General features: G+C 40.4%; 1 protein-coding gene across 2 annotated transcripts in view; it reads right to left on the reverse strand.

Annotated features, from left to right (window-relative positions):
- The window catches only part of LOC119225336 (EGF-like repeat and discoidin I-like domain-containing protein 3), a 72972-nt gene that overhangs the window by 42894 nt on the left and 12477 nt on the right, over positions 1-17601 (reverse strand). The window contains exons 2-3 of one of the 2 annotated variants that reach the window (XM_037483125.2): positions 10669-10698; positions 3073-3201 (exon numbers count right to left, since the gene is read on the reverse strand). In XM_037483125.2, coding sequence (XP_037339022.2) covers positions 3073-3201; positions 10669-10698 — 159 coding nt within the window. The remainder of the gene's footprint in view (positions 1-3072; positions 3202-10668; positions 10699-17601) is intronic. The other variant, XM_037483126.2, reaches the window with a different exon arrangement.

The raw sequence follows: 17601 nt of genomic DNA on the forward strand, positions 1-17601 counted from the left end.
ACTCCCAATGTGACAGGTCAATACAATGTTTGGCTACAGGTCCAACAGCGCACTCCTCAACTACTCAACACTGGGGCATGACGCCACATTATTTGAAAGGTGAGATAACAATCATTGTCATTGTAAACAGAATTCCCCTTTTTTATTAGTATATATTTAAATAGCAAATTATTAAACCAATGCTATGGCTTGAATCATTTTTCATGAGTAAATTATAAATGCAACAAATAACACACACCTTTGTAGTTAAGCAATATTTAATCAGGCTTGCACAAGGCCTTGTGAGATCCCGCTGCATAAAAAGTAGCTGACTGGAAATAACCCCTTGGAATCCCTTTGATGGCCGCCGTGACTGCACACCCTGTCAACACCTTGAGCTATGATTATCTGACACCTGCCCTCAATGTGGAAATCACCTGAGGTTGAGTCATTGAAGGCTGCGTTTGAAAAAGAAACCCAACAACATTAAGTTCATACGTTATCCGCTCATCAAAGAAGTCTAGAACATATTCCAGCTCTCCGTGGTCGACATCATTGTCCGCGCCTCATGAACCTGGTCTAACAGGCGGGATAGTGCATGTGTTTAGGATAATGTTCACAGGTGTGAAATGGGATCTGGCTCTGACTGAGCAGGGAGATAGTGAGAGCAACAGTCAACGCATGTGCTGTCTCTCACAGATGTTGTGTTGCATCTGTATGGTTTGTACAAAAGCTTGTATATGGGCCAGCGCTGATTTAAACCAAAGGCTTAGATATCACATGAGATAACAGGAAATCCTGCAAAATGATTCAGTCCTAAATCAAATTGATACTGAATACTGTGTGCCGAGTAAAAGGTTTGTTACTTTTATTTTTTTTACAAAGGATTGCAGGTAGTCATTCCTCCTGTAAGTCAGAGGACTAATTCATGTATTGATGAATTCATAGTATTGACGAGGTAGTACCAAGACGTTATGTACAGGTTTGAACTGCCGGCAGCAGTGGAAATAGGAACATCTCCCTAGAAAATTGTAATATTCATGAAAATAACACATAACACATATTAAGATTCAGCAGGATTTAAATACTCATTTTTGTTTCTTGTATCAAATAAATGTTTTATTCTCATTTCTATCTATGGTTGAGTGAGCTTGCTTTCCATTAAAATCCATACCATAACAACGTAATTGAAGCTGTCATTTTAAAAGAACAATTATGAGCTAGCCTTTATCATTTAATTGCAGGAATTATCCAGAAGTTCAATCTGATTATCAACTGAATTCTCGCTTCCTCCTCCCTCTCTCTCAGACACCCACTGTCTTCAATCCAACTGTAATGAAGGTAAGAAGAGAACTGGCAAACACTAATGTGTATTCAGCCCAGACCAAATCACTGTCTCACCGCCCTTAGGGCTTAATAGGAAATAATAACTAAATTATGACATGAATTCAAGGCAATTGTTCATAATTCAGGCTGGAGACTAACCCAATAACATGCTGTCGATTTAGCAACTCGCTTCTTTTGATTTGATGTTTTGTGGGTTTTCATTAAAAATAGAAGGAAATATGTATGGAAATAATTAATTCCTGAAACAGACATTCCCCAAAAAACAGTTTGGTTTAACACCACTGACCTTGGTGTAAGTTAGAGTTATAAGACAGACAAATGGTTTGTAAGCACTGGTTAACCTCTCTCTCTCTCTCTCTCATAATTATCGATCTCACAACACAGTTTGCACCATGATACATTTAATCCATTACTTAGAAGCACACCTGTGCTGAAATGAAGGACAACTGTGCTGTGCAAGCTAATGCAATGCTCAGTGAGGCACACGTTCATGCATGGCAGTGACAGGACTATTCTTCATTCTGCAGAACTAAGCAAGATTTAGCACTTACATACAAAGAGCTTTATTCCGTTTACAAATTCTTGGATCTATTCAAAATGGAAAGGGTTTTTAAAGCAAGGTACACAAGAACGAGGAGATTTTGATGCTAATCTTGCTGATATTCATTACGCTTTTATATAAAACTAAAAATCAACTGACACACAGTGACACCCTGGCAGACTTCTTTGGTAGGTTCTGCAAATGATTCCATCACAAGCAAGCATTGACACTGCTGTGAAATTGTCTGGTGTTAACAGTAAAAAAGTGAAAGGAACACTTGACATATTTAAAGATGAAATCAGCTCCCAGTGGCCGATCCTTGTTGTTACTGTACACAGTTATCAAAACAAAAAGCTCAATAGAAAACTCTGCATCCATAGAATCGATAGACGTATTCGTTCTTTTAAGAGAAGCAGTTTTAGTGTGTTGTGTTCGTTTCAGTTTTGGTCGCAATCACATCCGCTTGCACCAGAACATTTGGGTTAGTGATTACCCTTGTGGCCAATATCAGGAGTTACAATGTCAAGATTTCAAGAAGAACCTACTTTAATTTTGAATAACTAGTCTTTTCAAAAAGTGATTTACTTCCTGTCACCTGAAATATTCACTGCTCAAGGTGAATGGACAAACTTTACTTCACAGTTCAGCCCCTCCCCCATTCTCTCTTCCATCCACCCAATCAGTTTATTCGGCGCAACTGCAAGTCCCGTCCACCCCGTCAGCTCAATCACTCTCACCTGTCGACCCAATCAGTCTCACCTGTCTACCCTACTGCGCTCACTCTCTTCTGTATTTAAAACCCAGTCACTCACTCTCTCCCAGGATTTTTCTCTGCATTACGCTACACTTTACCCGCATCGTCCCTGTGACTAGTTTCCCGTTGCAGCCTGGACTTTCCTGCCTTTCCTCTGCACCGGAAAACCACCCCAAGCCTTCTGCCCCCCAACCACAGGTATTGCCCCCCCGCCCCCACATCTGCTTCCCCTCCTCTGTGTTCCCGTAGGCAGCTTCCGACTGTCCGGTGTAAGATCTGTGGAAAAAAGCCTGTCTACACAATTTACTGCCTCCAGAGCCGCATGTTCATGCAAACATTAAAGAGGCCATATTGACAAGATCTCTGTACTGCTACTTGGTCGAGAAAAAGATGTCGTGGTGTACCCCTCTTTTCTTTTTTGAAGGCATAGAGAGAAAGTGGTTAAACTTACTGTGTTGGCAGTGAACGCCACTGAAGCCCGGTGGACACTGGCAGACGTAACCAATAAAGGTGTCTCCCCTGTAGGTCTCGCTGATCTCGCATGTTCCTCTGTTGTGGCAAGGATTTGGATGACAAGGGCCTACACAGCAAAAAAAGAATTAAGTCAGTCAGTCGTCAAAGCCATGAGACTTTCATTCTTCATTTTTCATTCTCATTTATTGTGGTTTCAAGCAACTGATTTACTCCGGTGTTGTTTCAGTGTGAGCATGAATAAATTGAGCCATGATGACACACGTTTTTCCTACACAACCTGACTAAGCCAGTCATATCAATATATATATAAATCAAAAGTGGACCTTCCCAGTCCATTTGAATGAATCAATCAATAACCCTGAGGTGGACCTTGTGAGTACAGCAGTTTGATTGGCGCGCTGAGGATGACTGGATTGACGGGAGGCTTTCGCTGCTTGCTGCTGGTCTCTGGTTTAGGGAGTTGCCCGAGGCACAGGCTAAACATGACAACACAATTGAAATACAAAACAGCCACAGCCACATCTCTTTAGATTTGCACAGCTCAATTTATGTGATTAATGGTCAATAATGGATTATTCCACAGAGTAAAGGTGTATTTGCTTGGGTGGCTGCATAGACCTTTTCTGCTCTGCTGGGTATGAGGCGCAGGCAAGCTGGATAATTAATAACTGACCTCCTGCTACTGGTGCTGCTATTTGTTCAACGCGTTCTTAACAAAGGTGCCAAATAGTGGAAAATATTGCTTCGGGACATAACACCAATATGTGATTTCTTTGAGTAATGAAAAAAATGAATATTAGAGAGAAATGAATTCTCTCTGAAGGTGCTGTGTATTTAGGGCACATGCTGAAACTGTGTTTATTAGCTTTTAATTGGGTTTGTATAACTGAACTCTAACAAAATGCTTTGACTAGTGAAGATTAACAAGGTTACATGTTCAGTGCAGCTCTTTTAATGAACCATGATTTTATCAACACCTAAGGGAGACAGTTCATTTTCTTCTGCCATTTAAGGGGAAAATTAATAAAGTAGCAAAATTATGCAAACAATACAGAAACTAGATATTAATACCTACTTAAATAATAAAAAGGTGTACACATTAAGAATCATGTTTAATCATGTATGAATGCATTGGTTTTTGCATAGTTTGCATTAATCAAAGTGTGTTTGCTCGTAATTTTGTTGCTTGCTTTGCTGTGCATCAGCTCAAGTGCACTCATGCCTTCAATCACTGAGGACTGGCCTACATTGTGAAGGTTTCCAAATGTTGCTGTTTTTTAACTGATAAAAACAGCATTCTTGGTGAAAATTCAAGTTTGCTTGTGTTGTAGCCCACAGAAGTCCATAAAACTCTTTGCAGCTGCTAGTGAGTTCACAATTTGGGGATTTGGCAAACAAAAGAGTATCAATAAAAAATAAAACCATCATATTTCCGTTGGTAATGACTAATAACTCAGTGGAACACTTATTGTGAGTGTTTTTTTCCACATCATTTTATATCTGCAACCAAATGTATATTACCCCGCAATATATAACTTAATTCACAGTGCCCACAACATGGTGTCATATTACTGCCCAACGGAATCTCTGATCAACTGCAAGAGTGGGACCAAATGTAAATGATGCAGGGTTATTGCTTTGAGGACTCCTGTTCCTGCTAATAGCTGTCTCATCTTTTAAATATTCAAAACTCAGATTGGATGGAGAAACTTTGGTAATTGGCATTTGATGAAAACCTTTCCAGAGCACATTCAATGTTACACATTAAGCATGTGAGAAAGTGAAAAAGTATGACAAAAGTACTAGAAGATGTAAAACAAATTTGCTTTTTTTTTATACTGCCTGTCTCGATCGGATTTCTAGACTTTTCACACTCGTATCTTAATGACAGGTAAACTGTGCTTTGACGTCTCTTATTTCATTTTAAGGGATAAGTGACAAGAAGTCTCAAGGATGCCCTCATCATGCCCTCCTAAGTCATTTTGACAAACGAGAAGCCGTGAGCACAACATTTAACGTCTAGTAAACATGTGCAGCCTTGGATTGGATGCTACATCATCTACTCCACCATTTAAGACTCCAGCCCCATCCCAGAAATTGTATGACTATAAAGCAGCTAAATTTATAAACACCACTAGCAATTTATTATTGTTCTCTCGTTGGAATTAGAAGGCTTTTGGTAATGAATTGCATTTCACAAGGAGTTAATCCTATAGAAGTCATCCAATTTCAAAGGCAGGACCTGTATCCGTAATAATGAGAGAGGTGGCTAATCAGTCGAAGAGAGAGACGTATAATAGCTTTCACCTGCTCTCTGAGGGAGAGGGGGGTGCTGGGGACAGGTTTTAGGGCGGTTTTGACGTAATGATCTATAGTGAGACCAAGGCGTGCTGACAGCCTCCCTAATGTAGAGCGAATAAAGCGGGGGAAAAAAGCAAGGACAAAAAGAGTAGAATGAGTGTGCTCTGTATGCAGGGTACATTTGAATCGTGAGTTTATTTTTAGATATCAAATTGATGAAAAAGATAACAGAGTAATCTTGATAAAAAAGACTTATTCAATGGTGATCAAGATTAATTGAGAGGATGCAAACTAACCTTGGAAGTAGGAAAACACCATTCCTAATTGCTTTTGCAACTATCATTTCCTCAAAGGGTTAAAATTTTGAAAACCTTTTAAAACCTACCAAAAAAATAAAAAGACCATCGTGGATCTTAAAAAGTCTAAGTTTTACCTACTGACTAGATGGCATGTACAACTACAAAGATACCTGGCTTTCAGGCCAATTCAAGAGTTTATCCGTTACGTGTAAATGAGCATTTCTTCAAGAGGGGATCTTCAAGGCGAGGGTTCATTGTGTGTATTTTAGGATATCTCGTAACGCCGTCAACAGATGCTCTCTCCACTCAGCGCGCGGCTTGTTTGATGCATGTCTGCGTGATTCATGTCTGGAGGAAACACTGGCAGCTTTTGGTGTGCGAATGTCAGCTGCTGCTCCGCTGTACAAGCCAGCACTCGCTCAGTGATTGATGCGAGCCCGTTTTGTGTTCGGCGCTAGCGCCGTGATTTCTTTTCTGGCTCCAAAGAGAGTCCAATCAATCAGCTGTGAAGACCGGACCAATGGTTAAACACAGGGACGCATCCTTTGTTTCCTCAAAGATCAATCACAGAGGGCTGACGTTTTCAAGGTTAAAGCTCCACGTCGCAAACGTAAGCTCATTTGTTAATCCACCAGCAAACCCTGATTACATTAGGGTTAACCGTATAAGCCAGCCCTTTATAAACTATGTACTGTACAGTGTTTGCCCCGCTGTAACATTGGGGATGCACCCTGTCCGTCCTCGACACTCGACCATTGGTCGGCAGCAACCCTCACCCCGCCTCCCAAGCTGTAAACCTGTCATTTAATGATACACCCTTGAAACTGAGAGGTATTGAGACACTTGATTTCATTAGAAGGATACAATTATCTACGAGAGACACTCCGAGAACACTTTCCTTTTATGTATAATTGGTATAAAAATGATAGCTATTTTCACTGGGAAAAGGGAAGCAGTGTTGCTACTGCTTCCTCTGTGCTGGTTGGGGTCACGAGGAGGTCGGACAAAGGATTATTAACTTTTTTTAATAACGCTGAATGCCGATCCAAGTGACGTGGGTGAGGTTGTGGGGCCAGCTGACCATTTACTGCAGCAGTGAAGTGCATTTAATACCCTTACTAAATACAAACAAGCATCGGCTATCGATTTAGCCGCTGACCTCTCTACTGAGCTACACTATCTCAGACTTAGCAACACTGCCTCAGTTTCCTCAAAAAAAAAGGAACCTTGACTTCAAAAGGACATCATTTAATAGGCTGCCAAAAAGAACCCTGAATTTCAGTTCCAATTCATCCGTTTTACACTGTTCTGAGGTAACAAGCAGGCCAGTTGGCCACCGTGTTAACATTTGAGTAAATCTTAAAGAAAATACCTGCCTCGAGGTTGAAATCTGCATTGACGCTCTTTGGCTCTGAATGTGCAGCCAGCCACATCACAGAGAAATCTGACATGCCCTAATTGTGTCGAATCTATTTTAATCCAGCCTAGCTTTCCACGCCGGCTTCACTGGTTCACAGACTCATGGTCACTGCATCCATCCTTCACCTCGACTGATGCAAGTTGGCGCCGCACCACCAATATTACATCTCCGCGTGAGCCGCTGTACGTTCATGCTTTTAGTGAGTCATTGGCCTCCTATTCTCCTGTGCCCTTGCAACTCTGCCATTTTAGCCCATTATCCTTTGACAATGTCAGACAAACGTAGTTTGAGTTGGAAGAAGTAGGAAATCACACAGAAACAAAATGATTAAGCATATGTCAAATAAATATCCAAAAGGAGAGGTTACGCTGAAGATTCCCACTGTTCTTAAAAACGAGCCCAATGCAGAAATTCTCTTCTCTAAGACTAAATGCCATGAAAATATCTGAGTAGTGTTTCTAGCTGCAAAAAGTCATTTTCTTGACTCTAATATTTTTGAGCACTCTCAAATTGCATCGTGCAAGACGTATTAGCCATGACTCAATACAATTTAGAGAATCAGAGCGAGGCTGGCTGCAACCTGTTCAGTGGAGGACTCCTGATCTGTATTCTGCAACGGGGAGTGCTGGTTATCCACTTAACCTTTAAGCTTATTGTGTTCTCATTGGCATGATGCAACCGCTGTGCATTTATAGCATTTTGTCATATTTGAGCTGCTGGGATTCTCTGCAGCAAAAAGGTACATAGTTTTCTGTTTTTATTGTTCTAAAGACATTTCCCTTTGGTAGGATATTTGATACAATAAAAGGCCACTCCTAGATAAAATAAAATAAAATGATATTCATTTGTATTGTTCCAATGGAGGAAGAAGAAAAAATAATATCGGATGTTCTTTGATGTTTAGCCAAGAGTTTCTCTCTCCCGCTTCTAATCATATCTTAAAATGCCATGTAGATAGTGGATTTTATTCATAGATTATACTTAAATTGTATCAAATCCCCATGGCCATGGACATGGAGGTCCACACAGGAGCTAAAGAGACACAGGCCAAACGTGCTTTAGATCGTCCTCTTTGCTTGCAGACATATCTTTAATGCACATATTCACACTCTTATACACTCACCGGCCACTTTATTAGGTACCCCATGCTAGTAACGGGTTGGACCCCCTTTTGCCTTCAGAACTGCCTCAATTCTTCGTGGCATAGATTCAACAAGGTGCTGGAAGCATTCCTCAGGGAGTTTGGTCCATATTGACATGATGGCATCACACAGTTGCCGCAGATTTGTCGGCTGCACATCCATGATGCGAATCTCCCGTTCCACCACATCCCAAAGATGCTCTATTGGATTGAGATCTGGTGATTGTGGAGGCCATTTGAGTACAGCGAACTCATTGTCATGTTCAAGAAACCAGTCTGAGATGATTCCAGCTTTATGACATGGCGCATTATCCTGCTGAAAGTAGCCATCAGAAGTTGGGTACATTGTGGTCATAAAGGGATGGACATGGTCAGCAACAATACTCAGGTAGGCTGTGGCGTTGCAACGATGCTCAATTGGTACCAAGGGGCCCAAAGAGTGCCAAGAAAATATTCCCCACACCATGACACCACCACCACCAGCCTGAACCGTTGATACAAGGCAGGATGGATCCATGCTTTCATGTTGTAGACGCCAAATTCTGACCCTACCATCCGAATGTCGCAGCAGAAATCGAGACTCATCAGACCAGGCAACGTTTTTCCAATCTTCTATTGTCCAATTTCGATGAGCTTGTGCAAATTGTAGCCTCAGTTTCCTGTTCTTAGCTGAAAGGAGTGGCACCCGGTGTGGTCTTCTGCTGCTGTAGCCCATCTGCCTCAAAGTTCGACGTACTGTGCGTTCAGAGATGCTCTTATGCCCACCTTGGTTGTAACGGGTGGTTATTTGAGTCACTGTTGCCCTTCTATCAGCTCGAACCAGTCTGGCCATTCTCCTCTGACCTCTGGCATCAACAAGGCATTTCCGCCCACAGAACTGCCGCTCACTGGATGTTTTTTCTTTTTCGGACCATTCTCTGTAAACCCTAGAGATGGTTGTGCGTGAAAATCCCAGTAGATTAGCAGTTTCTGAAATACTCAGACCAGCCCTTCTGGCACCAACAATCATGCCACGTTCAAAGTCACTCAAATCACCTTTCTTCCCCATACTGATGCTCGGTTTGAACTGCAGGAGATTGTCTTGACAATGTCTACATGCCTAAATGCACTGAGTTGCCGCCATGTGATTGGCTGCTTAGAAATTAAGTGTTAACGAGCAGTTGGACAGGTGTACCTAATAAAGTGGCCGGTGAGTGTATACTGTAACCTGTCATGGGGAATTTGCCATTTCCCATTGCCCTGTCCTATTTCCTCTCAAAGTCAAGTTCCAGGTCAGTGGTCACAAGTCACACCTAATTTGGGTCACTTTTGAATCTGTTAATTTATTTTTTCTTGTTCTTTGTTATCTGGAATGTGTACAGTACATCTACTATATGTCTCTGTGCACACATGCAAATTTGAGTTTGTGTTCCTATTTTCTGGCTGATGGAGTAGAGTATGAGATTACTCTAAGCTTAGTATCTAACAAACTGCTTTTGATATGTAGAGTATTATTTTCTTATCTAAATAAATCACTCATTTGACCTCAAATAAACAAGCAGATATTGATATTGGTGAAAGAAGCTAAATCTAAAGACAATCAGATCCAGAGGATGCACTAAGAAGAATTATTGTATTCAGTTGTGGTGGCTCCTCAGGATGTGATGTGACATATTAATTATATCACTGATGAAGATAAATCAGGTTCTTGTTTACTGGTGCCCACTGTGGTCTAGCCTTTGTAATAAAACTCTCACCACATTAGTTATTTTATTAAGAAATATTTTCCCTACGGAAGATTCTTTTTATATCAGCATGTTTCTGTATAATTAGCAAATATTTGCTTTACTATTCATTACATACACTTTTAGCCACACAAAAGGCTACATTGTATACACTATCCTCTGCACTCCAACGGCATGTATTAAAGTTTGCAAAGCATTTACTTAAAAGACTGTAAGCTGTTGATGTAGATGTAGAAATAGCTGTGTTAATGCTACCGTCAAATAAATGAGTTGTAAAGTTAAACCTAACACACACTAGGAGCCAATTACCTCTTGAAATTATGCAAATGCCCAAGCATTCAGAAAAGCAATCAGGTTAATGCAATGGCAGGCTGAACTGGACTGTGATATTCCAAAAACAATCTCATAGCCGCCCAGGACAAAGACGAGCTATTTTGCAATTCGCACTATTATAAGAGGCTTGTATGGACTGAACTACCAAATGATGGAATCATGAGGGCTGCTGACCAAGCACGATCAGTGAGCTGATATAAAAATTAGCAATGGTAATGAAGGGAGGAGGGGGCTTGGTTTAGATTTAAAAAGCGCTCTCTCTCTCTCTCTCTCTCTCTCTCTCTCTCTCACACACACGCCCACACATATACACAAATGAAGGGAAATCACGTTACCAAGCATAACAATTTCCCACCTGCTGAAGTTGGCTCCTCACCATCTGCCGCTGTTGAGACACAGAGGAGGAAAAAAGAGGGACGAGGGAAAAAGAGAAAAATAAAATTAGCCTCATCAAAACTATGTCACAGTATTCAGTGCTTTGGATGCACGCGTTGCTGCTGATTCAACCATATTATTAATTGCACCACGGACAACCATATGTGCATTAACATTCCTCATGTATTCCACGGGAGGCTTCATAATTTGAATCTAGACGCACCTGCTACCTGCAGGGTAAAACAACCTGCCCACAGCCAACCATGAAGCGAAACTTTGAACAACCTTCACGTACACCCTTCTACAAAGCTATATGTCCTGGTCGGTGGCCTTTGCCTAATGTGTGTTCATCGTTCTGGACCAGTGTAGGGACAGCCCCTGCAGCATTCCTACTTGTTTACTGCATCCCTGGCTCCTAAATCCCAGTCCAGATACAAGGCGGAGATCTAGCCTGTCTGACAACATTACCACAACCCTCCACCTCCATCACCGAGCATATCATTGATCTGAATATGTAACTAAACGTTGGACACCGCTACAGAGGCAAAAGACCAACGGCGTCAGATGCAACATTTGCTATTATTGTAGAGGATCATCAGAGATGTGTTACAGCATGAACCAAATTCCCTCGGATTGGATTGTTGGACGGGTGGATGAATAAACACAAATGTATTGGGATTAGGAGCTGTTCTCAGTCACTAATGATACTGCCTGCCAATGCCAGATTAATGAAAGTGTGATTCAAAGATTTTTCAAATTCAGAGTGCTGCATATTAGTTTGGTATCGGCATATGGGGAGGGTTAAGGCAGCTGAGATCACGAGGCTGACTCATGGGTGCCGGCATTTCATTCAGCTTCAAATGCATTCAAATACATCTAAAAATAAATGTATCCATTCAACACTTCCAAACAATGATAAAAACACGCACAGGGTAGATTTTTGTTCTTCTCTCTGCAAACCAAAAAGCACTGCTCTCAGTCTAAATTCCCTATGGTGTCTTTGAATGGAACTTTTGAATTGCGTACCTATTAATTGTGCTAGCTGGTTTCTGGGGGGTCTTTATTCTGTGTATCTACAAAGTGTCGAACAAAACAAGCTGAGCTGACGTTTTTTAAAACGTTAAGAGACTTCGGGAACAAATGATTTTAGCGAGTAGAGATGCATCTTTGCCCAGCAGCTTCAAATCGAGGGTTAAAATAGACTCACTTCAACAACACTCTGCTAAACAGACATAATTAAAGAGTGAGCCGCAACCTTTCACCACTTCTTTAGCTGTGAGATAAAGCTCATATTCAAGTCTGAAGGAGCCACAGCCAAGCACTTTGCCAACCTCTCATCTGTCTGGCAGTAGATGCTCCCTTTTGTGTGTTCACTAATGTAAATCCCAAAACCAACCACAATGCTCGCTTCCCTTTCTTTCTGCCATTTCCTCTCCTCTGTTACCATCGAGGTCATCTCGCGCATGCATGCAAGCCCACAGACACATGCTCTATATGAGTGCACACAAGAGCACACGCTCACAAAGAAAAGGAAGAAGCATGCCTCCGAGAGCAGGCAACTAGTCAAACTATTGGAAAAAATATCGATGTGTACAAGGGCTATGTGTTGATGTGGTGAATAGTAATAGTGTGTGAAATACCGAGCTTAAGTGGTACATTACTTGGGCCTGGCTAAATGTATGCATTACATTTTTGGTATTCCCTAAGATGAGTCAAAACACTCCCTTCATTTGAGTTATTTCCAAATGTAAGGAAAAGCATCCATAGTTGTCTACTCTCTGTCATGGACACATGTGACTCATTCATCAAGGAAAATAGTCATAACTAGGCGTATATCATTTTATTTTGGAATCATTTAGCAAATTGATGGCTTCATTAATACATTTGTAAAAAAGGGAGGGTTCGGTAGATGGCTTATTTAAATGACCCCTTCTCATTCCCAGGAGAAGGTTGTTTCAGTTAAACATATGGGTTTGATCTGAATGACAGCTGTGAGGCAGTAATAACCATCCATAATCTAAATGGAAACCAGCCAACCTGTTCAGCAAAGGGCTGCTGTGACCTAAAGGTGCAGTGGAGATTGAGGGGCAAGTGCACAGGACGAACAAGCCCAGAAAGCATTCAAAACACTCACATAATACATATTTATATATACTTATGCACATATAAAACACAAATATATGTGTTTTATTTAATGTCCGGGCCACACTGAATTGTTATTTTAAGTAACATTTGTTTAGTGGCTTTTTGCAGCAGTAAAAAAATAAATTGCATTCTCTAATCTATAGTCTTATTTGGTTGAAAAAAAACTAAGGTTATTTATAGTTGTATGAGAAAATTATCTTGCTTTAGACTAAAACTATGGAATATCATTAACTCAATTGCTATTTTCAAGTCTTATGAAAGTAGGAGGGTTTTTTGTTTTTTGTATCGGAACTTTAGGCATCCTGATGAGCAAAAACAGCTGTAAAGCAAGTGTTTTTTCTACCTAAAGCACCTGTAAGAGCCACTTGTTAATGGAGGACTTTACCCTGTACTCCTCTGCTCTCAAAACTGTTAAACAAGAATGGATGGGTTATTTACTCACAGAGAGATAGTGTTTGACACTCCAGTTGATATTTAGCTACTGCACTTCCTTGTCATTAGTTGAAAGCACATCAACAATGCCTCCCTAATTATTGTTAGTATTATTTATTCTGTGAGGCATTTCAGTTACCCACCCACTCAAGAGCAGGATGATTTAATGTTAATCAGCACCACTATGACGGAACAAACACTTGTAAGATGTGATGTTTTGTGGAAGACAGATGTGCAATGAACATCTGCCGGGGTTTAGAGAATGAATGAGTGTATGTGTCCAGTTCTGTGTGGGTGGGGGGGAGACGGAAAGGTGATATCCGTAGTGTTAATCCAACACGTATTGTGCCACTAGCGAAATCCTCATTTGCAACAAAACACTTCATTTTATACAGTAATTGCCAGTTGAAAAGCTTTGTTAAAATAAACAAGCAATACTGTTCCAGCAGTCCTGTCTGCTTTTCGAAATATTTTGACAATGTAATTTGAGTGCCTTTTAAAAGTAAGTGAGTGTTAATCTTAGTTTGCCAAATTGTCTTACTTACATTAATGGTAACTCTTAACTGGAACTACAATTTCAACATATCTACTTATGTCGATCTTATTCTGCAGATGCCTGTAATAATGCTACTCATTTACAGCTGCAAACACGTGCAGCCTTTCAAACTGCAACTTGAGTCACACTGTAATTGAACACAGTCTTGTGGCAAATTCAACTGGTTTGTTCACTGCCAAATAGGGGAAAGAAACTTGAAAACACCAACAAAGGTTTTTTACCGCTTGGGATTCGTAATATGAGACACTTGACAGACGCAACCCGGCCTGTCGGACCCAGCGAGTGGTGTCGGCGCCAGCAGCATCAACTGGGACAGCTGACCGTCACTGTTGAATGTAAATACGACCCATTACCCGAATTGTTTTTTACTTTGCTGTGGGGTAATTGGCCATGAAGGTAAGAGTGATAAGCTTTACAAAGTCGACACGTCGGGTGGAACTCAATTTGACTGCTGGCCAGCCATCATCGTTATGGTTTGATACTTCCCAGATGATATATAGTTTCTAAATGATCTATTATCTTGTTTTATCTTAAAACAACTAAAATGGCAATCATTTTTATTTTTACTCAAGTCCATGTGCTTAAATCTGAGAGACAGCCACTCTTTCTATATGTAACAATAGCCATAAAAAAAAAAAACCTTTCAGTGTAATAAACTTAACAACCCTCCCTGTGTGCAAGAACACCCACTAGGTCAATGCCATCGAACACACCCTCATAAAATAGGTGCTGGCTCCCACGACTGTGTGATGTAGTGTTATCATCATCACTATAATTATTGCAATCATTGTGTTGACATCTCACCCCGAAACTGTAGGTATCAAAACAATGATATAAAAGTGTCCAGACGGCTTAACAAACTCAAGACGGAAATCTACATACATCGAGTGATATCCCTACCAGCAGAATTGCTTAGCCAGTCAGTCATACAGTCTTACAAGTAGTCTATCAAACCTCCTGTACTACAAAACATTTAACACCACAGGGGATGTTGAGAGAAAAGAAGACACTTTATTGTCTGTACTTTTTCCCTGAACAATCCCTTACACTGACGTTATTTGCTAGGACACTCACAGCCGTCAAGAGCTGAAGCTGAGCTTTACGTTTGTCAGAATTTAACAGACAAGAAAACGGAACACAACCACAGACGAGAGGAAACACTTTGTTTGGAAACTTTGACAGGACAAAGAAATAATGCTTCTCCGTTTCTCCTTTTGCTGTACCACTAGAATATTTATTTGTGTGGCTCTGTGATGTAGTGACTTAACTCTCATCCAACGAGTTAAGTTAATGAAGTCATGTGATCACTGCAGGCTTCTGTAGTGTTTTCCTTCTGTCTTCTTACCGGCTATGATTCCATTTGTTTCGACGTCTGTCAGCTCCTCTGGTTCATCATAGGGGATCCAAATCATTTCACACTTCCATTCACTTCAAGTCTATCACTTTCCACACTGCAGAAATAGATCAACCATCCACTTCCAAATCATTGGCAATGTCAACGCCATGTTGAAGCTTTAATGTTGTGACATTATGTCCGTACTAACTCTGTTTTTATTTTCCTAAAGTGATTTTTTTTAGATGTACGAATTTTAAATTGAAAATATTTGAAACCGCTAGAGTCAACCTGTCCTTAATCACTAGCTATGATCTATGCCCTGCTGATCTGCCTTAATTAAGTGGAGGGGCTTATGTTAATCCAGATTTAACTGCTATCCCTGCAGTCTTTATTTGAACATCTGAATGCCAAGCCCTTACTGCACTATAGGCTGTTGGTAAAAGTATCTAGAAAAGGTTCTTAAACAGTTGCATATAGCCTGGTGGCTCGAGTAGTGATGATTTGTTTGTTTACTTAATTAACCACCCGATGATTCTCTTGATATCAGTTTGAATCACACGCAAAACTGTTGCAGATCAGTGTCAACTTCTGTCTCAGAACACAGAGGTAAAATGTTAACATGGATCCATGCAGCGATTCAGCTGTTGCTATTTTGAGTTGCTCTAAAACCAACCAGTCCTATTTATCTAAGTAAGCCAGATACGATTGAAAGAAACTATACAAATGGTAAAAGGCCATATCATCACATAATGTATCTGATTACTTTTCAGTCAAATGGTGCATCTAATTGCAATACCAAGCATAACACATTGGATCAGATTTTCTAAAGGTTTTTGTAATGTGGTGAATGCAGAGTGCAGACTTTTCCAAAGCCTGATTCATAATGTCTTTTTCTGACACACAATCAATGTATTTTTTTTGTTTTAAAGGTCAGTGTGCTAAACCAAACTATAATATATTTTCTCAATAGTGTTTTGGCCAGATATTCAATACCCTAGGAGGCTTCCTCAAGAAAAGTGGTCAAAATTGATCATGTTCCTGTGACGGTTGTCGATAAAATACAGTCTGTGATGGTGGTATTTGACATTTTCGTACACATTCTGAGGTTTGATCGATACCTCAGGCGAAAGATCCAAAACAAAAAAAGATTACATTTACAGAACATGTGCAACTTCCAGAAATTATTCCAACCGCAACTACCAGCTGCCTTGGACAGGAGGCTCGCCCATAACAATGCAGCAAGTGTTCCTTTTCAGAGGAGCAATTATTGCTCAATATTTTTGGAGCCCTACTATGCAAAAGGATCTGATTACCAAAATATCTATCGTAGATGCTGTGTAAGTGTATAAACACTTACACCAAATCATTAAAGATGATCCCAGGAGAATTTGCAACAACTACTTGCTTTAAATGTATTGATTTACTCTTATGTAAAAGTTTATGAGAAGTTACTGTACAAGCTGTTTTCAGTAAAAAAAAGATTGTGGTCGGATCAAAACAGCAAATAAAACATAAAGCAAGACTTCTGAGAAGCCCATACTGCCATAAAAAATATATATTTATTTGATTTTTGCATACAAATGAATAATGCAGGCTGGGATTATCACTGCATGAGAAGGGAAATGGAGGAAGGCACATGAGGAATCGGAAACGGCAGACTAGAGCATATTCAAGCCATGGAAAAAAAGCCTCTGTACGAGTCGCTACTATCTTAAATAACCATTTCACGCCTTAAGGAAAATGCTGTCACGCCCTTCACCCTCATGTATGGAGTTTTGTACCACTAAAGGACAAAAGAAAAGAAGTTCCCTAAGTGGCAGAGTGCAGAAAGCGTTGTCTTAAAATCCTCATTTTAAGTATTAACAGTATTCAGAATATTTCATTGCTTTCCGCTACCGCCAAACTGCCTAAAAAACCTGCAATGTTAACTGAAGGTCATCTGTAGACAATGAATTTTTCAAAAGGAGGTTTAAAGGTAATCTTGAATACTCTTCACACCCTGCAACGCAGTCTTTATATGCAACCGAAGGGCCTTTTGAAGGTTGCTCAGACACGCGCTAGAGGAAAAAAGAACGCGCATCGGGAACCACATCACTGGAATAATATCAAAACAGCTGACAGAGTTCATGAAAATGTTAAAGGTTCAAAGGTAGCTACAATGCCCCTAGTATATGTAAATAATGTGTGCGTGTGTGTGTATATACTAGTATCAAGGTTTCTTTTCTTGCACGTTGTTAGAGAACAGCGGCATGAACGCTGACATCAATCCACACCAAGCGATCTCTTCTTCCATTGTGCATCTTGTTGTCCACCAAATGACAAAGAAGCCAAACTTGAAAGCGTAAACTGGATCTTTGTTTCATTGCCAAGTTTATGTCTGAAGCGTAATTTGTTCCCATCAAAGCGGGGAAGAGAAAACCCAGACTCATTCCACTGTATTGCAC

This window comes from Pungitius pungitius, chromosome 5, assembly GCF_949316345.1.
Source record: "Pungitius pungitius chromosome 5, fPunPun2.1, whole genome shotgun sequence".
Taxonomy (NCBI): Eukaryota; Metazoa; Chordata; class Actinopteri; order Perciformes; family Gasterosteidae; genus Pungitius; species Pungitius pungitius.